This window comes from Cimex lectularius, unplaced genomic scaffold (assembly GCF_000648675.2).
Source record: "Cimex lectularius strain Harlan isolate CLEC.00 unplaced genomic scaffold, Clec_2.1 scaffold30, whole genome shotgun sequence".
Lineage (NCBI taxonomy): Eukaryota > Metazoa > Arthropoda > Insecta > Hemiptera > Cimicidae > Cimex > Cimex lectularius.
The window spans coordinates 1,920,223-1,945,309 of record NW_019392730.1 but is presented as its reverse complement, the minus strand read 5'-3'; the positions used below and the strand labels follow the sequence as shown (position 1 = coordinate 1,945,309).

At 33.7% G+C, this 25,087-nt stretch overlaps 3 protein-coding genes across 10 annotated transcripts; 2 read left to right on the top strand and 1 right to left on the bottom strand.

The window, feature by feature from the left end:
* The first annotated feature begins 17 nt into the window (after window positions 1-17).
* On the top strand, window positions 18-11,818 carry LOC106662507 (COP9 signalosome complex subunit 7b). Of its 6 annotated transcripts, none has more exons than XM_014386650.2 (6): window positions 18-501; window positions 5,598-5,762; window positions 5,839-5,926; window positions 5,980-6,200; window positions 8,729-8,832; window positions 11,670-11,818. In XM_014386650.2, exons 1-6 carry the CDS (start codon window positions 331-333, stop codon window positions 11,737-11,739), a joined length of 819 nt encoding a protein of 272 aa, XP_014242136.1. In that variant the 5' UTR covers window positions 18-330; the 3' UTR covers window positions 11,740-11,818. The 6 variants fall into 6 exon arrangements, with proteins under 6 accessions (XP_014242136.1, XP_014242138.1, XP_014242140.1 ...); XM_014386652.2 differs by having other exon boundaries at window positions 8,729-8,858; XM_014386654.2 differs by lacking the exon at window positions 11,670-11,818 and adding an exon at window positions 11,047-11,230.
* LOC106662505 (P protein-like) lies at window positions 10,323-15,810 on the bottom strand. 2 transcript variants are annotated; one of them, XM_014386645.2, is made up of 19 exons: window positions 15,638-15,810; window positions 15,445-15,540; window positions 15,258-15,389; window positions 14,903-15,029; window positions 14,757-14,832; window positions 14,493-14,659; window positions 14,326-14,432; window positions 14,096-14,255; window positions 13,969-14,040; window positions 13,631-13,762; window positions 13,456-13,571; window positions 13,042-13,180; window positions 12,843-12,978; window positions 12,629-12,776; window positions 12,514-12,562; window positions 12,221-12,454; window positions 11,896-12,154; window positions 11,499-11,592; window positions 10,323-10,472 (listed from the first exon to the last, which is right to left on the bottom strand). In XM_014386645.2, exons 1-19 carry the CDS (start codon window positions 15,703-15,705, stop codon window positions 10,388-10,390), a joined length of 2,397 nt encoding a protein of 798 aa, XP_014242131.1. In that variant the 5' UTR covers window positions 15,706-15,810; the 3' UTR covers window positions 10,323-10,387. The 2 variants fall into 2 exon arrangements, with proteins under 2 accessions (XP_014242131.1, XP_014242132.1); XM_014386646.2 differs by having other exon boundaries at window positions 14,903-15,026.
* Window positions 15,811-18,746: 2,936 nt separating this feature from the next.
* Window positions 18,747-24,255, top strand: LOC106662440 (39S ribosomal protein L52, mitochondrial). Of its 2 annotated transcripts, none has more exons than XM_014386531.2 (4): window positions 18,747-18,856; window positions 18,918-18,987; window positions 23,812-23,944; window positions 24,009-24,255. In XM_014386531.2, exons 1-4 carry the CDS (start codon window positions 18,814-18,816, stop codon window positions 24,144-24,146), a joined length of 384 nt encoding a protein of 127 aa, XP_014242017.1. In that variant the 5' UTR covers window positions 18,747-18,813; the 3' UTR covers window positions 24,147-24,255. The 2 variants fall into 2 exon arrangements, with proteins under 2 accessions (XP_014242017.1, XP_014242018.1); XM_014386532.2 differs by having other exon boundaries at window positions 24,034-24,126.
* The last annotated feature ends 832 nt before the right edge of the window (window positions 24,256-25,087 follow it).

Here is a 25,087-nt window from a genome sequence, read left to right as displayed (position 1 = left end):
GGTAGCCGCCAGGGGCGAAGCGCTGGTGCGTCGATCATCTGTTCTCGGCTCCACGAGCGACCTTGCGTCCCCGAAGCGAAACAAGACCAGCCGAGACCCGAGCGAAAAAAAAGTCTTTTGTTTTAAGTTTCAATCTTTAAATCAATCTGTAAATCAGAAACGGCGCCGATTGTCGAGGAGTGGACCTGAAAATTGAATGTATTCGCCAAATCCGAAACGCCCGAGGTGAAAAGGAGCAACGTCGTACCGGTGGAAGACGTCCGCTCTCGGCAAATCGGCCTCAGCCCGTCACCTTTCGCGTTTCCCCCTTCTGGATCTCTTTATTTGAAGATGTCGACCGAGAAGAGCGCCCAGCCGACGTCCAACAACCCTCTGGAGCAGTTCGTGATCCTGGCCAAGGCGACCCACGGAGCGGCCACCGTCGAGCTCGTGAGGCAGGTTCTCGCCGCGCCGGGTGTCCACGTCTTCGGCGAACTGCTCGATATGCCCAGCATCAAAGAGGTAACTACATCATCATGCTAAATTTGCCCCGATTAACAGGTTGATCAGGTTAGATTCGTTCTTTGTTGGCGTGGAAACGCCAGGAAATTCAGGTTTCAACGGAACACCAACTCAAACCACCCAAGAATCTCATTTCACCATTTAATCATTTTAATTATAGTAAACCATATTTGAACTAGAGCTGCATAATGCAGTGAAACAGTATACTGTATATTTTCAACTTAAGTGTGGTTGATGCTGGGTTTTGGTCTGTGGGACTGTAAACCCAGTGCTGAAACATGATGTTTCCACGTCCCATGTGAAACAACCTGTGCCCACATCTTTGGCGAACTGCTCAACATGCCCATTATCAAGAGATAACCAGATCATTATGCTAAATTTGCCCCGATTAAAAGGTTGATCGCTCTTTCTCGGCATGGAATTGATGCCAGGAAATCCAGGTATCAAGAGAACAACCAACACAAACCACCCAAGAATCTCATTTTACCTTTTAACCATTTAAATTATAGTAAACCATATTTGAACAAATGCTGCATAATACAGTGAAACAGTATTCTGTATATTTTCAATTTAAGTGAGGTTGATGCTGGGTTTTGGTCTGTGGGATTGTAAACTCATGCTGCAACATGGTGTGTTCATGTTCCATGTGAAACAACGGGTGTCCATGTCTTTGGCGAACTGCTCAACATGCCCAGCATCAAAGAGGTAACCAAATCCTCAAGCTAAATTTACCCTAATTAACAGGTTGATCAGGTTAGATTCGCCCTTTGTTGGCGTGGAATCAATGCCAGGAAATTCAGGTTTCAACCGAAGAACAACTCAAACCACCCAGGACCAAACCCCATTTTACCATTTAATCATTTAAATTATAGTAAACCATATTTTTTGAACAAGTGCTGCATAATGCAGTGAAATAGCACACTATATTTTCAACTTAAGTGAGGTTGATACTGGGTTTTGATCTGAGAAACTGAAAACCCGTGCTGAAAAGCATTGGGTCTGTCTTCACACATGGGTTTGTTGAACTACTGAAACCTCAGAGTGAAGTTGGACCCAATGCGGTTCAGCATGTATGTGTGGTGTCCGTTAACTTTCTTCTAAACAATAAATCAATCATAAAGTAAAAAGGCTCAATGTCCAAATGTTGTGTGTCATTGGTGAGTGGTCTCAGCGTATAAGCAGCTGGCGAACAAAGGGTGGTTACCACTAAAAAACCAACAAAGCCAGTCAATGTCACCAAACCATTTTTGTCTTTTGATAAACCATAAACAATACCAATTGCAAATAGTATTGGCATATTATCTATAATTGCTGTCCCTGATTTAATCAGTAAAGCAGCATTATTAGCTTCCCAGGCAAGGAGCATTTACAAAAATATTTTTTTTCTTATAAAATAAGGGACTCCTCTGTTTAGGGGGCAATTTAAGATTCATTTTCTATGTAGTAGACCTAATTATACATCATTCATTACTGGACGATGTTATTTTCCCTGGCATTATTCCGTTTAATTTTAAAAATAATTTTTTAGGATTCCAAAAATTGCATATTTCAGTACTTAAGGTGGATCCAGACATGTGGGATTCACGGAATGCTGAGCAAAGGTTCTCCAAATCATTACTAGTGGGCATGAATGCTCGGCGAATAACCATTATTCGGTGCTAACGGGAGCAATAATTTGGAAAGCTTCTCTTACGAGTCATAAAATCGGAATGAGGTTAAACGCATTGAAAGTGAAATGGGGCATCAGTACTCTGTGACTGATAAAAAATAAAAAAAGATTCACTAATGGCATACTTCAAAATCTGCCTTAAAAAAAAAAGAAAAAAAAGGAGAGTGTCAAAAGTGTGGCAGGTGTGGATGGTTTAATGATACCATCCACCATCTCCTTTTCTTACACTTTTTGTTTACAGTTAGTTTGTAGCCACTGTACAAAAGAGTAACTGTAGCAGCTGCAGTAACAGTTTCACTACTGTCCACCACGACTGGTAGTAAGTTGAGGACTCGCATGGCACTTGGCAGATACGTATTCGCTGTTTCTGCAACAACTATATATGCTATTTGGCAAATGCCAAGGCAAGCATTTTGAGACTTGGCAAACATTCATTGGCAATACTGCATGTCTGGAGCCACCTTTATGTACAACCTAAACCTACGCTTGGGATGCCACTCACATGAATAAATACATTCATCTAGTATCTGTAAAAATCATGCGTTCAGTATAGTTATCCCAATTGATTCGACAAGTATGTAGGGTGCTCTATATTCCACCCCAGACAGCGTTAATACACATGCGAATAAATCCATTTATGGGAATAGTTAAGTCACCCAGGTTTTGAGTTATGTCAGTGACTACCACTAGATCCCACAATTTTTTTTTTCCAACTAGAATGTTATGTGAACCGTCAGGCTGGGGGTGTTAAAAAAAAAAAAAAAGCCCATTTGTAAGTATGTCTGGTTCGAATGCAGGGCTGCTGGATTTGAACCCAGAACGTTTTCTTTACAGTGATAAACACCATGTCAGTGCCTAAATGGTAGCAACCGACACCCCATTTTACAAAGACATGCCCTTCTTATTTTTTTTACTAACCTTTCATAACAACAAAGCAGCAAGATTTTCTTTGAAAAATGGACCTGTACAGATCAGTGATCTGGAATAACCAACAAATCAGGTGGCATTCCTTCTTTCTCTCTATCTGGAGATTTTGTGTCCAATTTGTAATGCCCAATCCTTAGCCTCGATACTTGTCTAGGTTGATTATAATAATCATAAAGACGCATTACAAGTTAAGCAATGAGCTTTTCTCAAAAATAGACCGGGGGAGACAATATACTTACTCTCTATATGGAGTCAAGGAATGATACTCAGTAAGACCTATTCTGAGTCTCAGGTTCCATTCTGGGTTTATGAATATATTAAGTGTTAGATCCCTTTTCTACTCACTAATACTCTCACAGTATGATATTGATGGAAAAGCAAGCATAGTCCATGGCCATGTTGGAACTGAGTCATTCTTCAAATAAATTTGAAATCTTCTGTGAAAAACTTAATTACATCAATCTGTAGACATATTTAAGATTATTTTGCCCTGATAATGACTGTAAAATAGGTCAAAAACTTAGCAGTAACAACTGAATTTGATTTTTGAAGACCATACCATAATCCAGAGTATTCATTATAAATATAAATATGTTGATCCATATATGTATTTAGAGTTCATAATTGACGGTATTAATTATTTTAAATGATTATATTTTTAATCTAAGGACTTGGTTTAGATGAAAAAGTTAGTGTCACGAGCAGGATTCGAACCTAGAAACTTTGGCTTTGAAAATATGGCAAAAAGAGGGAAGAATTGGTGTCCGGGTGGATCAAAGTCACAACAGCTCAAGTGGCTAAAGCAATGGCGTATTGAGCCAAAGGTCGTGGGTTTAAATCCCACTGGTGACACTTGCTTTTTCATCTCAACCAATGCTTTAGATTAAAAGTTTTTAAAAAAAATTAAAGTAACATTTATATTGCAATTTTATTATTGCAATGCTTGCTTTTAATAACCACCCATGCAACAAACAGCAATTCATTATGTGATTATGAAGATGATGTGTACCTGTGCCCAATGTGTAAGGCCTATTCTTAACCCTAATACTTCTCTAGGCTTATTTTAATATTTAATAATCACGAAACCACTATACAAACTAAGCAACAAGCTTTTCTTACAAAATAGACCGGGGGACTAGAAATTGTGCTGCTCAAGAATATCTGAATCATACTGCCCTTAGGATTGGGATAGGGATGAAAGAGGCAGCCATTTATTTTTTTTTTTTTTTTAATTTTTATTATTAATAACTCATTGGCCAGCTTCAGGTTGTAAATCAGCCTAGTGCTTTGCCAGTAATTCCTCAGTGTAGGATCTTGCTTGCAGTTTTCCTTGTCCTAGTTGTAAGAACGCTGTGATCGCATGTACCTGAAAACAAAAGGTGGTTTACTAGTTTTTTAGACTTTTACGAGATGCTGAGCACCAAAAAACTTAATGTACTTCGGTGCCCACGACACCATGTTTCTTTTTATTTCCCCATTAAGGTTTAAGCCCTGAAGATGACAGTATAAAAACTGTCGAAAGCTCGGCGAAAACTGAAAGAAAGTTTTTTTTCTTTGTTGACCTCTTCCATAGATCCTCTGAAAAACTTCATGTTTCCAGCAGGTCGATAACCCAGCTCATCGTTACATCTTCACAGAAACATAAAATATTTCCTCTTCCTGGCAGTATCTACACAATGTTTCTTCTGTCTGTCCTCTTGTCCAGTCGTTTCTTAAGTGGCAATGCCCTGTCAGGAGTCCAACCAGAATCTTGGTTTGGTTGCAGTTGCCTTTCAGTAATTCTTTTGTAAGTTTTGCGGATGGCCCTTCTATGAATCTCTTCGCGTACCTCATACCTGTGTTATTGTTCTATCTGGTTTTGAACTCATTAAGGATCAACACTTAGGGGACACAATTAAAGGACTAGGACTCTCTTGTCCTACACTAAGGTGGCATAAACGATCTCTGAGTGTTAAAATGACTTCTGCTTGTGATTACAAGTATTATTCAATTGATTAGAAGTGTTTCTGAGAATTTATGAACTTCTCCCCCCATTTCAGATTTTTCCCCAATATGTATTCATTTCATTTCAGGTTAAGTTGAATTTTTTTTGTAGTTAACATGGCTCCATTTCGCTCTGAGGTCTCACCCATGGTGTTTGAACCCAGAACTGCTGGCATGCCGATAGAATTTATTTGCGAGATTTCTTCTTGAGGTTGGGGTGATGACCTGTAGTTCGGTCTTTTCCAGTTACTTTGATCTACTTACCTTTGTTTGCCAGACTTGTTTTAACCTTTTACCATCATCAGTGGAGGGTTGTAATTTTTTGTTCAGCTTGGGTCTATTTTGCATTTTATTACATAACTTAGGTTGATGTTATCTTTAAAAAGGTTCCTTTGTACAGCAGGTTTACTCATCTTTGGCCCAAAAGTACACTGCTCTTGTCAAAAGATCAGACCTGTTAAAGTTCTCTTATCCTGCACTCGTTTTCAGTGTGGTTTCACTATCACTTTGATTTCAGCTGGAGAAAGGCCCTCATGCTAGTTCGTATCACACTTTAAACCTATTTGCCTACGGAACGTACAGGGAATATTTAGAAAGTAAGGCGAAATTCCTTGATTTAACACCGGTCGAGAAAAAAAAGCTCCAGCACCTCACGATTGTCACACTCGCCACTAAATTGAAAGTAAGACGAGATAATTTTACTATTTAAGATTTTACTTCTGATCTTTTTAATTAAAATTTTCATTTTGTTCTCAAAGTGCATTCCGTATAAATTACTTCTGACTGAGTTGGACATTAAGAATGTTAGGGATTTAGAGGATCTTATAATCGAAGCAATTTATGCAGGTGAGTATATTTTGCATTAAAACATTTCATCCCACTGAAACCCATTTTTTCAGACATAATTCATGGGAAACTGGACCAAAAAAATAGTCAGCTGGAAGTCGACTATGCGATAGGACGGGATACGAGGGAAGCAGATCTCGGCACGATAATTAAAACGTTGCAGGAATGGTGCGATTCTTGTGAAGCTGTTTTGTCCTCTGTTGAAACGCAAATGAACCGAGCCAACGCACAGAAAAACAGGGCGATCAAACATAGAGACGCCATTGAAACTGAGGTATTTACGTTTTTAATATTTGCTTTTAATTTTTACTCTGAATAACTTAAGTTTTGACTAATTTCTTTATTTATAAAAAAAGTAAAATAGAAAAGAAACAAATTAACTTATTAACAATATTCCTTTTTATGGAACTTTTTAGCTTGGCATTGCACCCAAGGACATAATATGTCATAAATAATCTAAATACACTTAAAGAAATTGTTTTAATATATTTGTACTTTATATTTATACTATCTATTATGTTGTAACATAAGTCTAGCATTGTTCCACAATTCAGTTTTGTCTATTTATTCAGTGATTATTGTTTACTCACTATGAAAAGATTAGGTCAGTTTCATGTAATGATTATTTTATTACTACAAAGGAAAAACTGCAGATCAGACCGTTAGAAAAAATTGTGATATACAGTTGACTGTTGATAATTCAAAACCCAAGGGACCATAAAATAATTCAAAATCAAGAAGTTCGCATTATCAAGAGGAAAGAAAAAATATAAAGAGTTGATAAGCATTTTTAAAGGTTCTTACTCAAATTGTACATATATAAAACATCATAAAAATAATAAACAAATGGGAATAGATCAACTGTAGAAGTGAACATTGTTATGCACTATAAAAAAATTCAATTTTTCAATGTGGCCTTGCATCCTTTGTTTAAACGATTTTCCAAAATGACCAGTTTTCAGAACAGGTTGACAAAACATGAAATTCCATATATAACAAACTAGAAAAATATCAAAGAAACTTTAGGTAACAAGGGAGTAAGAAATACGTGGAAATTTAGTGGAAAATTACAATGAAAAAGTTCGAATTATAAAAAAATGTAGTGGCTCCATTTCGATTTATATAATGCTCTCTCTTCCCCTGTAACAAAAAATATTTCGTATTAATGAGTATCAAAATACACAGAATTTTTTCGATTTACCAAAGTGACCTGTTGAGGAGTTAGTATTACCAAGAAATTCAAATTATCAAGTTTTGAATTAACAAGAGCTGACTGTTAGAAGATATCACCGTCCATAGTAGTTTGCTTGGTTCAGAAGTGGTAATTTTAATTCGGAAGATGTCTCTGCTGGTCCTTAAATCATTGATTGACCTAATTCAATCTTTTGTCATAAATAACCTGCACTTGACAACATTGAAGAGATATTTATCTCATACAAGTATGTCAACAGATAGCAGCTGGATATATTTGTCAGAGCTATTAGGTTCTTCACATATCGACCAAGAAGAATTCTTGTACCACATCTCCACCTGCGATTCCCTCTTAAAATATCCATTTTTTTTTTTAAATTGATAACTGGGGAGGAAAAGTAGGTTCTTTTTACAAAAGTTCAGAAAGGAAAACCTTAGAGAAAACGCAGTGAACCACAGTTATCAATCCCAAAAGCTGGATTTTATTCCAAGGAAGTAATATATATTTGGTACGATAGGAAAATTGTGTGTCAGCTTCTTCTGACCGACCAAACTTAATTCTAGTGTACATTTCACACAATTGGATCGGTCAACATCAGAAATTTACCAATGACTTGACTGTCTGCAAGGGGGGTCGCTTTTCACCAGGGTAATGCTTGCCCCATGTGTCTTTGCAGATTTGATCAATTATCGGAGCTCGGCTGCGATGTGCTACTCCACGTACAGTTTTCACTTGACATTTCCTCTTCAGATTTTCTCTGAAAAACTAATAATTGGAAAAACTGACTTCTCTTGAGTATTGCAGAAAACATACCGCAAAGAGTTATCATTCAAAAGTTGAGAAGTTCTGGGAAAATGAAATTACAAAATTAAATGGAAGTTGACAACTACTAGTGGAACATAAGGGGACCGCGGTAGCTGAGTGATTGGTGTGGTAGAATCTCGGCTCGTAGACCCCACAAGGTCCTGGGTTTGAAAGGCGCAAATAAAAAGTAGTGTAACATGTCCTACATTTTTTATTAAATTAGTTTACAACAACCTGATTGTAATTGAATTTACTATCAAAAACACTGCAAACTTATTTTACGACCCATTTACTTTCACATTTGCATATTAAATTAATTTTTCCAGTATTCATGAGCTTATGAAAAAATATTCCTAACTTTTCCTTGCAAATTTTCTTATGGTTGTAAAACATTGTCGTTTTATGTAGAAATTCAACCTGTACATATTCAACGAGGTTTTATGATATTACTTCTTCTGTTTATTACATAATTTGTCAATTTTTATTAATGTCTTCCTACTAGCATTTGGCCCTAATTGTCTATTCCTATCAGATTCTGATAATAAACGCCAAAAGTTTTATTTTAAACTAATTTTGGATTCTTTTAGATTAAAAGTTGAAGTTTTTAAGTCTATATTAGTTAATTCAATAACAATAAATTATTTGAATGTTTATTTTGTCTCACATTTTTGTCACTATCACATATACTTTTTTTTAACATATACCCACAAACTTCTTACTTGAGATATTAACAAATTAATGTAAAAAGGTGAAGTGGTGTGCATATTTTTGAAAAAATCATTAATGAGGTTAATTTTAAATTGTAGATAACGAACATTAAGAAGACGCTCAAAACACAGTCCCAAGACGTTGACGAGGCAATGGCGACCGACTCGAGGGAAGCTACCGCTCAGGGAGACAAGATAAAGAGGTCAATGAAGTCAAAAGTGCTTAGAGGTAGCTCAAAGTTTTGGCAGAAGTGATATGACCTTGTCAAATACAAACACTCTTCGTGAAACCCCTTCATATTAACGCATATAATTTCTTAATAGGAACTCTTATTGATTTTATTTTTTTCCCCCATTTCTTCTTTTACAGTCTTTTTTTTCAGTTCCTGTTGAGAAATTTCCGTTTAATTTTCTTTAGTTAATAACCATGATTATTTTATTAATGTTTTTGTTAATTTTTGCCTGACGTTTGTTGTTCCGATTTTTTTTAACATCAAGTTAATTTGCGACTGAAACTTGAAAACAAAACAACATAAAACTGACTACGACTGAGTGTTTCTGTAAGTGACTTGTGCATGTGAAGTGCTTCTTTTATTTGTGACTTGAGGTGCACCAAGGGATTGCATTTTATATAAGCAAATTACAGGAGAGAGGAATGATATATTATTGTGTGTTTTGTTAAAGAATGTTAATCTTTTTTTCTCTATTAGTTTCTGTTCAATATTTTTTAAAGGTGACGAGTGCAGTCATTGTTTACATCCTATAAGCGAGGGAGAAAATGAGGACTTTTTGGAATCGTTTTATAGTGATTAATCGGATGAGCTTGACCATTTTTCTTGGAATAAGCTCGACCCGAATATAATATGAAAACGAAAAAGAGAAAATATTTTGCAAAATTTTTGATAAATCGAGGCCTAATTTTTTTCCAGAAGAAAAAAATTTCGATTTTTATAGAAGACACTTACAATGTAGCTTCTTTTTCTTATATATAAAAAGAATGTAAATAAAAATTTAATGAACTTAATTAATATTTAAAGAAAAAATAAAAATAAAACAAAATCAGAATGCTATTTCTTGTAGATTTTTAAAATTAATTTGATTTTTTTTTGGAAAAACACAAATATTATGAAAGAAGAGATTTTTAAAAAGAAAATAAAATAAACAGGAATTATCTCTTAATGTGATAGCTCAGATCAAACCTAGTCAAAAACTTTAAGAGGATGGAACAATGATAATAAAAAGATCTATTCATGTTGTAAATTATTTGTATAAAATTGTAAATTATACTGTTAAAAAAATTAATATTTGAAATGATGGATTTTTCTAGAATACCTTTTTTCACATCCTTTCCCGTTTGATTGGTTGTTTTTCTAGTTTAGAAAAGGAAGGTGTGTTTACGCAAAAGCTGTCTTGCATCCATTTTTCTGTTCTCTTACAAAAGAAAATCAATTTATGAATGCATAGCATTTTTTTACTTAAAAAAACTTTTGGCTGTGTTTTTATTGAAGCTGTTTGCTTTAAAATATTTTTACTTAAAGAAAGAATACTGGAATCATTTGATAAATAAAAACCAAAAGAAAATATAAACACTATAATTTTAAAAAATTCATATCCTCAACAGTCATTCATTTACAAATATAACAATAGCATTTATTAACAATATATTTTCATTTCAGCTTATAACATTTACATGAATAATAATGCAATAATTTAAATTTTTATTACTAAAAGCATTATAAAATAGGCACAAGTAATAAATCAATGCCAGCCGAGTGCGACATGAACAATTAAGAGATAAGCAGATGTCACCAGCACGCTTCCGACCATTACTGGAAATCCAATCCTGAAATCATCAGATGTAAAGGAAATGAGGTTTTTTGTGGGAAAGACAAATTTATAATTGTTGCTGATAGTTTAAAGGAAGAAAGTTTAAGAAATAAACAGAATAAATTTTCTGACATTTATTGCTCGTCACATGTTGAGCTAGCGCTGGGTTTCTCAATATTTCCTTTTCTTTCTTTCTTTCTCTCTTTCTCCCTCTCCCTTTTTCTTTCACTCTTTCTCTCCCACATTTCCACGTACAAACTTAGGTTTTTTGGGAGGGGTCACTTGTTAGATCTGTTTAGGTTAGGTTTTTTTTATGTTACTAAAACGCATTTCAGACTTGAAGATGACGCAAAGTCTGTTGTTTGAGTAACATCAAAAAACCTCTGGTAGTTTGGACCTAGTGCCGGTTCAACGTGCTGTGCTCACTGACTTGCCAAGATCAAGTTATCTTTGACATAAAAAAATTTTTTTTTTCCCAAATAAAATATGATACAAATTTAATAATCGGAAGAAAGAATCAGATTGCCAATAAATAATGAATATATTATTTTTAATTAAGTCATATTGTAAAGTATTTTTTTAAATTTCAGAAATCATTCAGCCAGAATATTGATCTTTTAATGGACGTGCATTTTTTGAAATGGTCTGGCCGAGGTCGAAGTAAAAAATAAGACTTGTTTTTATAGAGGATTCTACATTTAGTTTTGTTAAATTTAAAATAAAATTTTCAGTTCTGGCAGAATTTAAATAAATGTTTTTTCAAGATAATTTATATTTGTTTGTTTTATACATATTTTTTACTTGTAATTTTACTTCTGACAGGTCTTATTTCATTGGATGTTACCGAATCCTTTAAAAAAAAAAAAAGTTTAAAATAATATTGTTAGGATTATTTCATACAAAAATGGAGAGGAAAATATATTTTTCCCGAGTATTATCTTTTCAAACATCAATTGTTTGAATTATTTTCTTTGTGCGATTTCATTTGATAAATAAAATCCCTTTTGATCCTTTTTAAAATATGTTTTTTCAAATTACTCACTTGAGGAACTGCATGAATGAAAACCTATAACCATGCTGTTCTGCTACGCCTGCACAGACCACATTTGAAGAAGCGCCAATTAATGTCCCATTGCCTAAAACAAAAAAAAAAGAATTGTTATAAATTTTTCATAGTACATATATATGACAAGGTGTGAAATTTTGTTCTCAGGAAAATTTGTCGCACCCTCTTGAAGCCAATCATCGAAAGGAAGGACTACGGAATAATCAGCCCTCTCTAAGTGTCAGAAAAATGTACATATATGTATTTTTTATGCTCTTGCTTTAAAAAAATAAATAAAGGAAGACAAATTTTCCCGACTATGTTTTATACATTATAATGTGAATGTGTAAAGTATTAAAAAGCTTAGTTGATACGTTTTTGTTTTTTAATTCACCTCCTAAACAAGCTCCGAGGGCCAGTGACCAGACAAGTGGCTGGAGGGGAAGGTCGAGCTGGTCGTTTTGGCTCAAAGACGTGATGATTCTCACCATCATGGTAGTCAGTGGTATATTGTCGACGAACGACGATGCCAAAGCGGATACCCAAAGTATGAGGAGTATGGCGACCGTGAGCTGCCACGGTTTGTCGACACTCTGTATCAGACTCTCCGTACGCCTTCCGATCCAGTCTATCAATCCGAGTCTTGACAATGCCTTGGAAAAAAAAAAAAAAAAAATTCAGTTTAAACTCTGGTTTATATGAGTGAATCTCTGCCTGACCTCCATCAGTATAAAAAGCGCAGTGAAAAAGATGAGCGTCGTCCATTCGACCCTTGCAAATATGCTCTCAAGATCGGCACGATCCGCCAAGATTAGAAGTAGTATAACTCCGAGCAGCGCAGTCCATCCCAGTGAAAGATTGATCCATGGTGTCGAATGGAAGAAAAACAAAAAGGCCAGGAAGATAAACGTGATGATACATTTTATTAGAAGGATCGGGTTTCTCACTGGAAACTGAAAAGAACAATTTAAAAATATTAACTCTTAGTGCCTTAGCGACAATACGAATTTACCTTTTCTCTCAACACTTCCAAGTTTTGCGTGTAGTTTTCATAAATATTACTAGAAGAAAACAGATATATTAAATTTAAAAAATATATATATAAATATAAATTTAATATTAATTACCTGTCTCTTAGGAGAACTTTCTTTTTCAGATCAGAAAGAAGCCTTCTCACTTTTTTCAGGAGTGTCTCTTTGACGAGATCCTCATCTTTTGAATACAATGAAAGAGATCCAGCTGCCCTTTGCCAAATTTCAATCTCATGCCTTAATTCTTAAACAGAATTATTTATTTAAAAAATATGTATACAATTTAAAAATTAAACAATATTTTTAATACCTTGAACTTCATGTGGTTCTTTAAATTTCAAGTCTTTCATATTTCTGTACATGAAACGCAATTGGAAGTGAACAACCACCATCACAAATATAAGTCCTACGCCCATGTGAAGTGTAAAAACTCCGAAAGTAACACCCTGAATATAAATTTAAATAAATTGTTTGATCAAATAATCAATAAATATTCGCAAAAGACTCACAGCATCGATGACATCTTTATTGCTAGCGATAATCACATTCGGTGGATCCCCTACAGGCGTAATAGCTCCGCCGATGTTCGAGTATATTACCATGGACATTAATATCGGCACTGGGTTTAATTCCATGACTTCACACAACCTAAAAATATATTGGGAATATATATTGGGGGGTTGAAATGGGAAGTTTGTGTCCCAGTGGATCGAGGTCACGATAGCTCAAGTGGTAGAGCAGCGGCGAATCAAGCCGAAGATCGTGGGTTCGAATCCCGCCATTGACTTTTTTGTCTCAACTAAAAACCTTGATTAATTGTAATATATTAATTGGTCAAGCGGACCACGAAATTAGTGAATTTAATGAACCTAAAAATATAGTTGATAAATTAAAAAAATTAAATATTAGCACCGATTGGTTACCTTATTGTTATAGGTGTCATGAGTAGGACTGTAGTTACATTGTCCAAACAGGAAGAAAGTAATGCGGTAAAAATGCATAGTGTGTTGATCAAAACCCATACTCTTCCATTAGCTATCTGTTTTGCATTAAAATTTAAAATAATAAATAAGACAAATATATAAAATAAGTAATTACCTTATAAGCAAAAACAGCTAGGTAATCAAATAAGCCTGTCTCTGATAATATTGCAACAAGGACCATCATAGAAAATAATAGTAGAAGAGTTTCCATATCAATCCATGTTATAAGCTCGGATTTGGATGGTCTCTGGTAAAAATGTTTGGGTAATTTGATAACAATTCATAAATAATAAATAGACATATTCTGCTATAAAATTATCTGTTTGGTACCTAACTTCTAAATTAAAAGAATAAATATGTCAATTATTATACTTTAGTTTCTATAAAAATTTATAACTGTGGAACTTTAAACAAAATTAAAACGATCAAAAGGAATTTTTTAAATGAAATCACCTCATCAAAAGCCGCGAGAGCTGCTATGGACATTGTTGAAGCCATGACTGCAGCCAACGTTCTGTGTACAATCTGAAAACAGCATTAATTATTGTTCTCAAAAAGGCAAATAAAAGGTTTAACCTACTTCAAAAATAATTAGGATGTAAAGTCCAACGAGGATAGCCACTGCGTACAGAATGCCATCGCCCGGATCAATCGGGGATAGGTCGTATGAGAGTGACATGGGAAAAACTTTCTTCAAGTTTGTCCTGATTTGTAGCCTCATGATGCAATCAGGGATCAACCTGTTGAATTTCTCTTATAAGTTTTTTTAAAATATATTTTTTTTAATCAACAATTTTTTTTTATAATAACTTTTCTTTGACGTCCTTCAGGTTGAATATAAAAGACCTCTTGACCTCGGGGACAAAATCGATCAGGGTTTCTGACACAATGGGAATTTTCCAGATCTCACTGATCTTCTGCAAGACAGATTTAATTTTTAATTTGTACAACGCTAATATTCAATTCCTCATGCATACTTCGCTGTAGGTGACATGTTTCTCAGAAAGGGTAGAGTTGGTTCGAACCATTTCCACCCAGATTGAAGCCCAATGTCTTGACAAGTTACCGTAATAAGTTGGCAGAAGGGAACCACCTATCTCAACAGACAACCTCTTCATTTTTGGCATTTCAAGTATCCAGAAACCTTATTCTAGTTAAAGAAGAATCAATTTTTAAAAATGTCTAAATTAGTACAAATAAAAATGTTTAGTTGTGTTAAAGATTTTTAAATTTAAGGATACTTCTTCCTACGTCTCTAGGTACTGAAATTTGATGAACTGTGTTTGCTCCATGTTCACTTTTTATTATTAAAATTGCCTAAAAAAATAAATTTTGTAAATTAAAAAAAAGAAAAGAAGATAATTAAAAGTAATAGGTAAAAATCAACCGTAAATATTCCCCAAATCATTATCAATGCTGCAATTTTCAAGATATAATTATACCCTTGGTATCTGTCTTCTGTGAAATCTTTGTCCTCATCACCATCTTTAAATTCTGGTGGAGTTGGATCACTGCTAAACAAACAGATGGTTGTTCAGAACAACTATTTTGTTTTATAAAAATCCCAGAACCTTAATAAAATTCAATAAAGAATTAAAGTATGGTATCTGGTATATGCATGTAATTTAATGCTGGTGAGAGAACTTAACAACTTTAAAAAATTGAACTTCCAATCTTGAAGTTAACAACTTTAATTTTCTAAGCAAAAAATTATACTATTACTATACCATATAGCTACTTACTTTTCACTCGAACTAAGAGTTGTCTCACCATCTGTTGATACCCATGTAACATGGTTTCCTGGACTAAGGCAGCTCCTTTTCACGCCAGGGGATGCCATCCAAGAATCATCCTCAAAGGATCTTTTTCTAGAACTAAATCAGTGAGTCAGATTTACAGTATGTTGTATTAAAAGTTTGTATCATTTACTAGAATCTTCTTGGAATATTGTCGGTCTCAAGATCCCTTTTGACTTCTTCAGGCAACTCTTTCCAAATCTGTTCGGAATCGAATTTTTCATTCACCCTTAAAATAAATAAAAAAATTTTAATCTCTATTTTGGAATTATGTTATTAATTAAAAAGCTAGTTTTAATCAAAATCAAGTACATTTTTTAACTTACAATGCAGAACAATTGGCTTCTTTATCATCTGATGGTCCACAGTCAGGCTTTTTTTCTCCTTTTTCCATAGCTATAGTTTAAAATTTACAGTAAACTCTGCAGTATTTAAAAAAACATTCTACTACAAGGACCTTCCTCAAAAGTTAATTCTCCTACTGGCTTTTTTCTGTCCAAACATGAATCTCCGAATTGTACTTTGCCTCTTAATAGGTAAAACTATTCATGTTGTTTCTTTTTATTTTAAACACTTTATTTTCATGATAAAGTAAACAAGAGTTGTTAATATTTCTCATAGGCCCAATATTTTAGGAAATATTAAAGTTTTGAAAAATTGAATCTTATATCTTATTTTAATTAAAATCAATGTTGATTTAAATTTATTATTTGGCTTAAAATTGTTATAGTTGTTATGTCATTAGCTCTGATAATGGACAAATTATAAAATTAAAAATCAATTACTTAAATTATTTTAAGAAATTTTTAATTAAAAGAATGGGCAAAGCTAAACGGATTTTTTCACAAATAAATTGTTAGATTCTTTGACAAATTTTAGCTTTTTATACATTATTGAAACATAGCAGAACATTAAAAGATTAAATACATAGCTGAAAAGATGGTGTTACTTATAAACGGATTTTGCAGCTATAATCGCTCATCATAAGACTATGCAAATTACCTGGATAACTTACATACATAACTTTCAAGTTACACTTATAATTTAAACTTATAACTTTGAAATAATCTAGTTAACTCACATTTATAACTCTAAAGTTATCTGAATAACTTACATATTATAATGTGTGATGATGAGTGACTGTTAATCGATAATTATTCAGAAATCGTGAGATGCGGTCTGGTGGGATGTAGGTTTCAGAAAAACATTTTCTTTATCGTGCCAACGTTCCACTCAACATGACACGCAAAAATGGCACAATTACATAGAAGACAAAACACTGAGCCCTGAAGATGATCTCAATAAAGATCGAAACATTGGCATGATAAAGAAAATGTTTTTCTGAAACCTACATCACACCAGACCGCATTTCAAAATTTCTGAATAATTACATATCATATATGACTTCCAAATTATCTGGATAACTTAAACATAAACTCTCATATTATCTAGATATCTTACGTTTATAACTCTCAAGTTATCTAAATAACATACATATAAACTCTCAGGTTATCTAGATAACTTACATTTATAACTCACAATTTTTCTAGATAACTTGCATATAAACTCTCAAGTTATCTGGATAATTTAGATATATATCTCATTTTTCTAAATTATCCTATCCCACCAACTATCAAACACACCAGCCTACCGAGGCCGATGAACAACGCCAACTCCCTTCTCATTTCCATTGGCATTTTCAACTGTTCCAGTCCTATCCTGCCTTAAATTGCAAATTAATTTAATTAAGCTAAATAATTTTAATGTATAATATTATATTTTCTCTCAATTTTTTCCTTAGTGGTTACAGCACCGGTGTATTACGCTGAAGGTGACATTAATATTTCTTTTCAACTGTCTTTGCCTAAAAATTAGAAATAATAATAATAAACAAAAACTAATTATATAATTATTATTTTTAATAGTTATGTGTTATAGGTGGTGTTATTAATAATGGAAATTTTTAATACTAATTTGTCTTAAACTATTTAGTTTAAAATTGTTTAAAAACAATTCCATGTGTTTGTTTAAAAATAAATTCATTATTTATTTAAATATTTAGTTGGACTTTTTGGGAATTTACACCCATCATCAGCATCTTTTAAAAAAAGTAAAAAGTGTAAATTCCTGAAAAGACCAAATAAATGTTTAAATAACCTACACTAAATTGTTCTTTTAAATAAAAAGCAAAAAATATTTACACAGTTTTTTTTTGTTGTTCTTTGTTTTATTATTTTATTTTTGTTCTTTAAACATTTTCATTTCTGAAAACACTCCTGTCTAAACTGTGAACATTTCAATTTCATTATGTAACTGGGTATTTCTCCAAATCTGTAGGAAAATGCTTGAGACAAAAATCATGGGAAAAAGGGTGAAATTGTGTTGGGTGAAAGGGCATGCAGGCTTATGGCAAAATGAAACGGTGGATGCACTTGCAAAGGAGGCTGCAACATCAGGTCCAACCCTTGACATTAAAATTCCTAAAGAAGACGGGAAAAACTTTTTGGAAAAGTTTTGTAGAAATCTGTGCCAAGAAAAATACAATGCATCAAATGTTGGCAATTATTACAGGTCACTGTTCCCTGAGCTCAAGAAAAAAACTATGGTTTTCGGAAGGCGATAGCCCAGAAGGAATATCAAAGGAGTTCTATTCTACTATTTTTAGACTGAAGACAAATCATGGCCTATGGGCTAGCTACAAGAAGAGAATCGGTTTGGCATAATCTCTGAACTGTCCCACTTGCGATTTCCCTTCAAATGCTTCCCACATAATTTTTGAACGTCCAGAATACGAAAATGAAAAAGATAAACTGCTAAAAAATCTGAGCAAAGTCCCAAACATTTCCAAACCAATAAATTTAGAATCTGTCCTAATAAGCAACAAACAATCCATCAGCTTTCAACATAATCTATGGATTTCTAAAGTCGATAAACGTTTCTTTTTGATTATCTTCAACCATGAAAATTTATAAGATGAGAAGATGATGGAGCTGAATGATCGATCGAAAAAAAAAATAATAATAATAAAATTTGTATGTAATGCGGTTGAGCTGAAAAATTAGTGTCACAAGTGGACTCAAACCCACGACCTCTCGCTCTATACCCTGGGAGTCGTGGGTTCACGACTAATTTTTCATTTCAACCACCATTTACATAAAAATTAAAACTGAATTTAAATAATTACTTCGGTTAACTATGACCAACCAAAACATACGGATTAATAATTAATAAACTTTAATTATTTGTTATAACCACATAACTCAGTAAATATTTGTTATGTTGTAAATATTTGTTTTAACCACATAAATTAATTAATGGTTTAAACGAGTTTTTTTCGTATTAATTTATTAAATTAAATCGTATAATAAAACAAATATAAGTTGAGTTATATTTTGAGTGTTGAACTAAATTTCAAATGGAGGGGCAATGGTAGGAGCACCCCACGTGGTCTTCTGGACAACTTGCCCACTGGAAGGATATTTTTCAATGAAAATCTGTAAACATGTACACACGTTTACAGAAATTGATCTCTCCTGCGGTTCTGTGTATGTATTTGCCTTTTATTACGTGCCGGTTTTTATTGTTAATGATTGTAATTATCTTTAGGTGGGCAGAGGAGGCTGATATATCTCTCTCCAATAACACAAAGTATAGACAACGTCGACTGGAGATTGAAGTAAACTGCTTTACATTTATTGATAAGCTTTAAGAGTTTATTATTAATTATTGACCAATTGGTATACTATTCTTGGCTGATGTAATGGTTCTTATTATTATTATGTGAGCACCTCAACTGAAGCGCTTACAATTTGGAATAGAGAAATTATTTTAATTGGTACAGTTTCTATGCAGTCAAAGAGAAAAGCAATATTGCTGAATTTATAAAATATTCTGTGTACACTATCTGATGATATACCACCGTCTGTTTTTGGCAGTAGTCATTCCTGTAGCTTGATCGTATCGGATCATTCTTGTCTATTTGTCATTTACACAAAAAGCCGAATTCCTATGCGCAAAGGGTACAAATTTACAGACACTGGCTTAAATAAGCTGGCAGAGGTAGACAGTTTGGAAATATCCGAAACTTTGAACATTTTTTGCATGACGCTTTAAAATTTTTTCTTAAAATAAAATCATATTATTTTGTAATATCCTGGTCAAGATTTTAACACTTCGATGTTGTATTTGGCAGTAAAAAACATTAATTTGATGTTTGTTAATTTTATTTTACATAACAATAAAAACAAAAAAAAAGCTGAAGGAAGGATTGTACTGACATTTTACTATGTGTGGTGATTAGTGACAGTTAGTCGATGATTATTCGGAAATTGTGAGATGCGGTCTGGTGTGATGAAAGTTTCAGAAAAACATTTTCTTTTTCATGCCAACGCTTCGATCTTTATTGAGATCACCTTCAGAGCCTAGGATTTACAAACATTGTTTAAATTTAACAAATACATGTAGGATGTAGAAAAAAAAATGAATTTATACAATGTAAAAAAATATATTTTTTACATTCAATCAAAGTATTTCTACTCACTCAAAGTGTTTGTTTTCTGTGTTTCAAACACTTGAGTGAGTAGAAATACTTTGATTGAATATAAAAAATATTTTGTGCATTGTATAAATTCACTTTTCCACATCCTAAATGTATTTGTAAAATTTAAACAATGTTTGTAAATCCCAGGCCCTGAAGATGATCTCAATAAAGATCAAAACGTTGGCATGATAAAGAAAATGATTTTCTGAAACCTACATCTCACGATTTTCGAATAATAATTTTACTATACTCAGAATAATGAAGAATGAACAAGTCACAAAAATAAAAAGGTTTAAAGAAAATGATACTTTTTTTAAAATTAATTTTTTTAAGAGGTTCATAATGACAGAAATCATATCACCCCTCAGGGTGCTGGTGTTTTCAAAAAGCCCATTTGTAAGTATGTTGCCTGGGACCCTTACAGTGATGTGTCACTGTGTCAATGGGTTAACTGTTGTGGCCAATGACACTCCCTAATATTTCTTTAATTTAGTCATTACTGATCATTATGTGCAGAGACATATTGAAACGTCTGTCAGACCAACCCGGCTAGTATAGGCAGACAAAATAGTGGTAATGCACAATTATAAGTCACTACAGGGAGAAAGATCACAATTTAACACTTTTTTGTCAGCAAGGGCCAAATATTTGTGGAATTGGCTGGCTATGTTCTAGTGACCCGGGATCCAGGATATCTTCCCCAAGGGGTCTTATGCGGGAAGAGGATTCTAAGTCAATAAAATGCTTGTTTAAAGGAGCTGTGCCCCTGGAAACAGATTTATTGGCTTAGTGTAGTCTTCAGGGAGGGGGATTGGTTCGTTGATGTTGTGTTGATTTTATGTAGCGATGAGTTGGTTCGTTAATGTTGGGTGTTGATTTTATATAGCAGTGAGTTGGTTTGTTGATGTTGTATGTTGATTTTATGTAGCGATGATTTGGTTCGTTAATGTTGGGTGTTGATTTTATATAGTGATGAGTTGCTGAGACATTCTGATTTGCAGGGAGGTCTGTTAACTTGTACTTGTGACCTCTCAGTGGTACTTCAGCCGAGAACACACCCGATGCAACGCTATGTGATGTTACCCGACACCTTGCCACATTTTGGTAGGGTGTGCAACGTCAAGCGCACACCATGTACATTCTCACAGCATGCATCACAAATCAGTATCACAGTTGCAACGCCTCTTTTGTTCTTAATGCATTATTTTGAGCAAAGCCGTGCAATAAATTGTTAGTTAAATCTTATGAGCACAACCATGTAATAAATTGTTAGTTAAATTTTATGAGCAAAACCGTGTAATAAAGTATTAGTTAAATTCATTATATCAAAAAATGGTATTCCGTTGTTTTGATCAATTTTCTTCCAAACCATTAAAATTAATTTTTTAAAATAAAAACTGATAAATCTTTGATCTCAGTTAATTGGGTTTATATGAAAATAGTTGTTGTAATTAATATAAGTACAATAATACATGCTGTTTGAATAAAAATATGAGTGTCTGGTTCTTTTGTTTTCGACTGTACTCATTGTTACCCAACGAAAATCTGGACAATGGGGACTGCAGAGCATAAAGTAGGGTAGCATTCATAGCAGATGTGCATGGGGAAAATACAACCTTATGGAAAATTGTACTTTGGATTTGTGTCGGGGAGCGTCGCATGGCGTTGCATCGGTGTCTTCCCAGCTTTAGACTTTTAGGTTCAGCACTTTGCTGTCTGTTAATTCTTATCTCTGACTGTAGCTATGCTACACCTTGGTTGAGCAGGAGGGGCTTGATTAGTGAACTTTGTATTGTGAGTTCTTCAATCTTGAGTTTTGAGCAAATTAGAAAGGGGTGGCTTTGGGTTGCGACTGGATGACGAGGTCTTGGACCATTGGGCCTTAGATGGTGAGCCCTCGGAATTGGTGAGGCAGGGTGAAATAAAAGAATTAAGAAATTGAATACAAAGGTGAAAAATAGAGAAATGTGGAAGAATTCGGAAAAGGACTTGCCTTGGAATGGACCTAATTTACATAAAAACTTGTGTCTGTACAGAAGAATAAAGACAAATATTGTATAATACATACATTTATTAAAAGTAATTTGGTTGTTATCAATAATTTTGGTCTACCTATCCTTACTGGTTTGATCTGTCAGATGCGTTTCAGCATTTTCCATCACTTGGTCGGTAACAACCAAATTTTTGAATTTTTGCTGCATTGTCTTGTTGTTAAGTAAAAATATTTTAAAAAAAATTCCAACCACTGAATATGGTGTATTAGTGTAAAGCTGGGGATTGGCAGACCAGAAGAATAGAGACAACCAAGCAACAATTTATGTCTTTTACAATTGTGTAGGTCCTTGAACTATTAATATTTAACTAGAATTTTTTAAATTTTCCCCTCCCAAGAATATTTACTTTAGCATCAGTAGTCATCCTCACCAAGGGAGGGCTAAACTCACAGTAGTAACAAGACTATATACCGATCACTGGCATCTAAGAAAATCTCTATACAACATAGGTATGTCCAATGATGACCCCATTTGTAGGTTGTGTAAGGAGAAGAAAACAGCCACCCATATCATCTTTGAATGCGAAGCAACGGCTCAGTGGAGACATAACCTGGGATGTAAAGAAAAACCCAGGACACAGAATTGTAGCAGTGACAGTCAGTGACCTTGTACTTCTTAGGAGAAGGATCGAGTCAATTGCACTGAACTAAGGAAATATGAAAATAGAATAAGCCAGAAGGCTGCAGTGCTTTGAGAAAAAAAATCCCCTACTTCCTAGTATTCATCATCATCATCATTAGTCCTGTATAATTGTATAATTAGATATGGTTTCTTTTATTTTTATTTTTTTTTTCACAAAATGAATCAGTTCAATTTTATTTCATTTCTAGGTAAATTCAAACTATTATTTAACAAATTTAGTTTCATAGTTCCTGGATTCCTCATTAGACGATCTAAAGCTGGGTTTCCACCAGGAAATTCACTTGTGCAACGGTTTTGCGAAACTTGTCTCGTGTTGTGAAGTCCTAGCCTGGACTGAAATTTTTGGCGTGATGATATTTTGGGGATGAGCCAACTAGCTGTTGGTTATCTAGTGCCCATCAAAGTGTTTGGCGTTGTTTATTTCTCTCTGTGTAAACGCATTGTCTAGTGTATGAGGATGAACCAGGAGGAATGTATTCAATTTATCTGAATGTATCACAGCTACCAATTTTTGTGGGATGCTAAAGATAAAACTCACAATAAACAAACTAATCAATACTATTTTTCAATTAATTAATATTTATGAAAGGTATTGGTTGAGATAAAAAAAATCAGTATCATGAGCGGGATTCGAACCCACGACCTTCGGCTAAATACACCGCTGCTCTATCACTTGAGCTATTGTGACTTCGATCCGCTCAGAAAACAACTTCCCATCTCAACCTCACCTTTCGAATTTTCCCTCCTTTGTATAATAAAATAAATAAATAAAATAATAAAACTCAACTCAACTTATAAATGGCATGCTTGTCTTGCGCAACTGATCGCTCATTTTGTTTTGCCTCTATGTTGCAAAACATTTCTTCTTGTGGAAATGGTTAACCTGAGAGTGTTTCATGAGTAATTCTTGCATATAGTTGCACGGTGGAAACCCAGCTTAAGAATATTTGGACTCACGAGACAAAAAATTAGTGTGTGGTGATTATAGACCGTTAATCGATAATTATTCAGAAATCGTGAGATGTAAGTTTCAGAAAAACATTTTCTTTATTGTGCCAATGATTTGATCTTTATCAAGATCATCTTCAGGGCTCAATAAAGATCGAAACGTTGGCACGATAAAGAAAATGTTTTTCTGAAACCTACATCATACCAGACCGCATCTCACGATTTCTGAATAATTACAAAAAATTAGCTAATTTTTTAAAAACCAAATTTTTTCTTGTGCGTAACAATTTTTTTATTATTTTTTTTTAATTTATAGGAAAGGTCTCCCAGATAATCCTAACCGAATGGCAATCCTGCGGGATGGCCCTGATTATACCTTCCTCGACGGCAAACCCACGCCTTATGGTACAGGGCAGAAATTAAGAATCATGAAACAGAGGGAGTACACCGTAAGTTTAACTGTCCTACATTAGTGTACACATGCACATTTTTAATTTTGCCTATGGTGTTCAGGCTAAAATTATACAATTGTCTAAAGAAGTAGATTTTGCCCTGGAGAGGTACAGAAATTTGAAGCAAGCCGAGAAAGAGCAAAAAGAGATGATCATCGCCTCAAAACTAAAAGAAAAAGGAAAACAACACTTGAGTTAATCTTGTAAATAAATTTTGTCAGTTTAGTAGTAAAATTTTGTGTATATTTTTCTTTATAATTTTTGTAAATATACAAATAACCCAAATAAATCGACTCTTATTAAGCCAATGCTATCACATTTATATGATTTTTTTCAAACGTTCAACTCCAGATAATGGAGCATCGTTAGGTTATTACAAAATCCACACAATTTTTAAAACATTTTGAATATATTGGAAATAAAAAACTAATAGAGATGAATCCAGGATGGTTAAAATATTAAATATATTTCAGCTCTTCAAGGAATGTATGAACTATTGCTATTTGTAAGACTAGATTATTAAGTGATAATCTGAATTGATCTAAAAACAAGAACTCAAACCATACATCAGATGTTTTTACGAAATAAGCAATCCTGACAATATTCTAGAAGAAGGTGTGGTGTTTAATGACTGTTAATTAATGATTATTTGGAGACAGTGAGAGTCGGTCTGGTGTGACGTAGGTTTTAGAAAAACATTTTCTTTATGGTGCTAATGTTTCAATCTTCATTGAGATCATCTTCAGGGCCTGGGAATATGTTTTTCTAAAACCTACGTCACACCAGACCGCATCTCACGATCTCTGAATTTTCAATTATTGGTGATTTTTGATAAATTATAGTTTTTAAAATAAAATATCTATTTAAACTCTGATGGTTTTGAGCAATATATCAATGATTCAAACACAGTGGTGTATTTATATATAGCAAAAGTATATGTAGTGTATGTATGCGTGTTGTGTGACACGGATGATGAATATGATCTCAATAAAGATCGAAACGTTGGCACAATAAAGAAAATGTTTTTCTAAAACCTAGTCACACGATTTCACGATTTCCAAATAATCATACTAGAAGAACATTGCAGGACACATAAGAGGAAATGGAGAAACTCAAATTTTTGACTGCAGCCCAATGGGC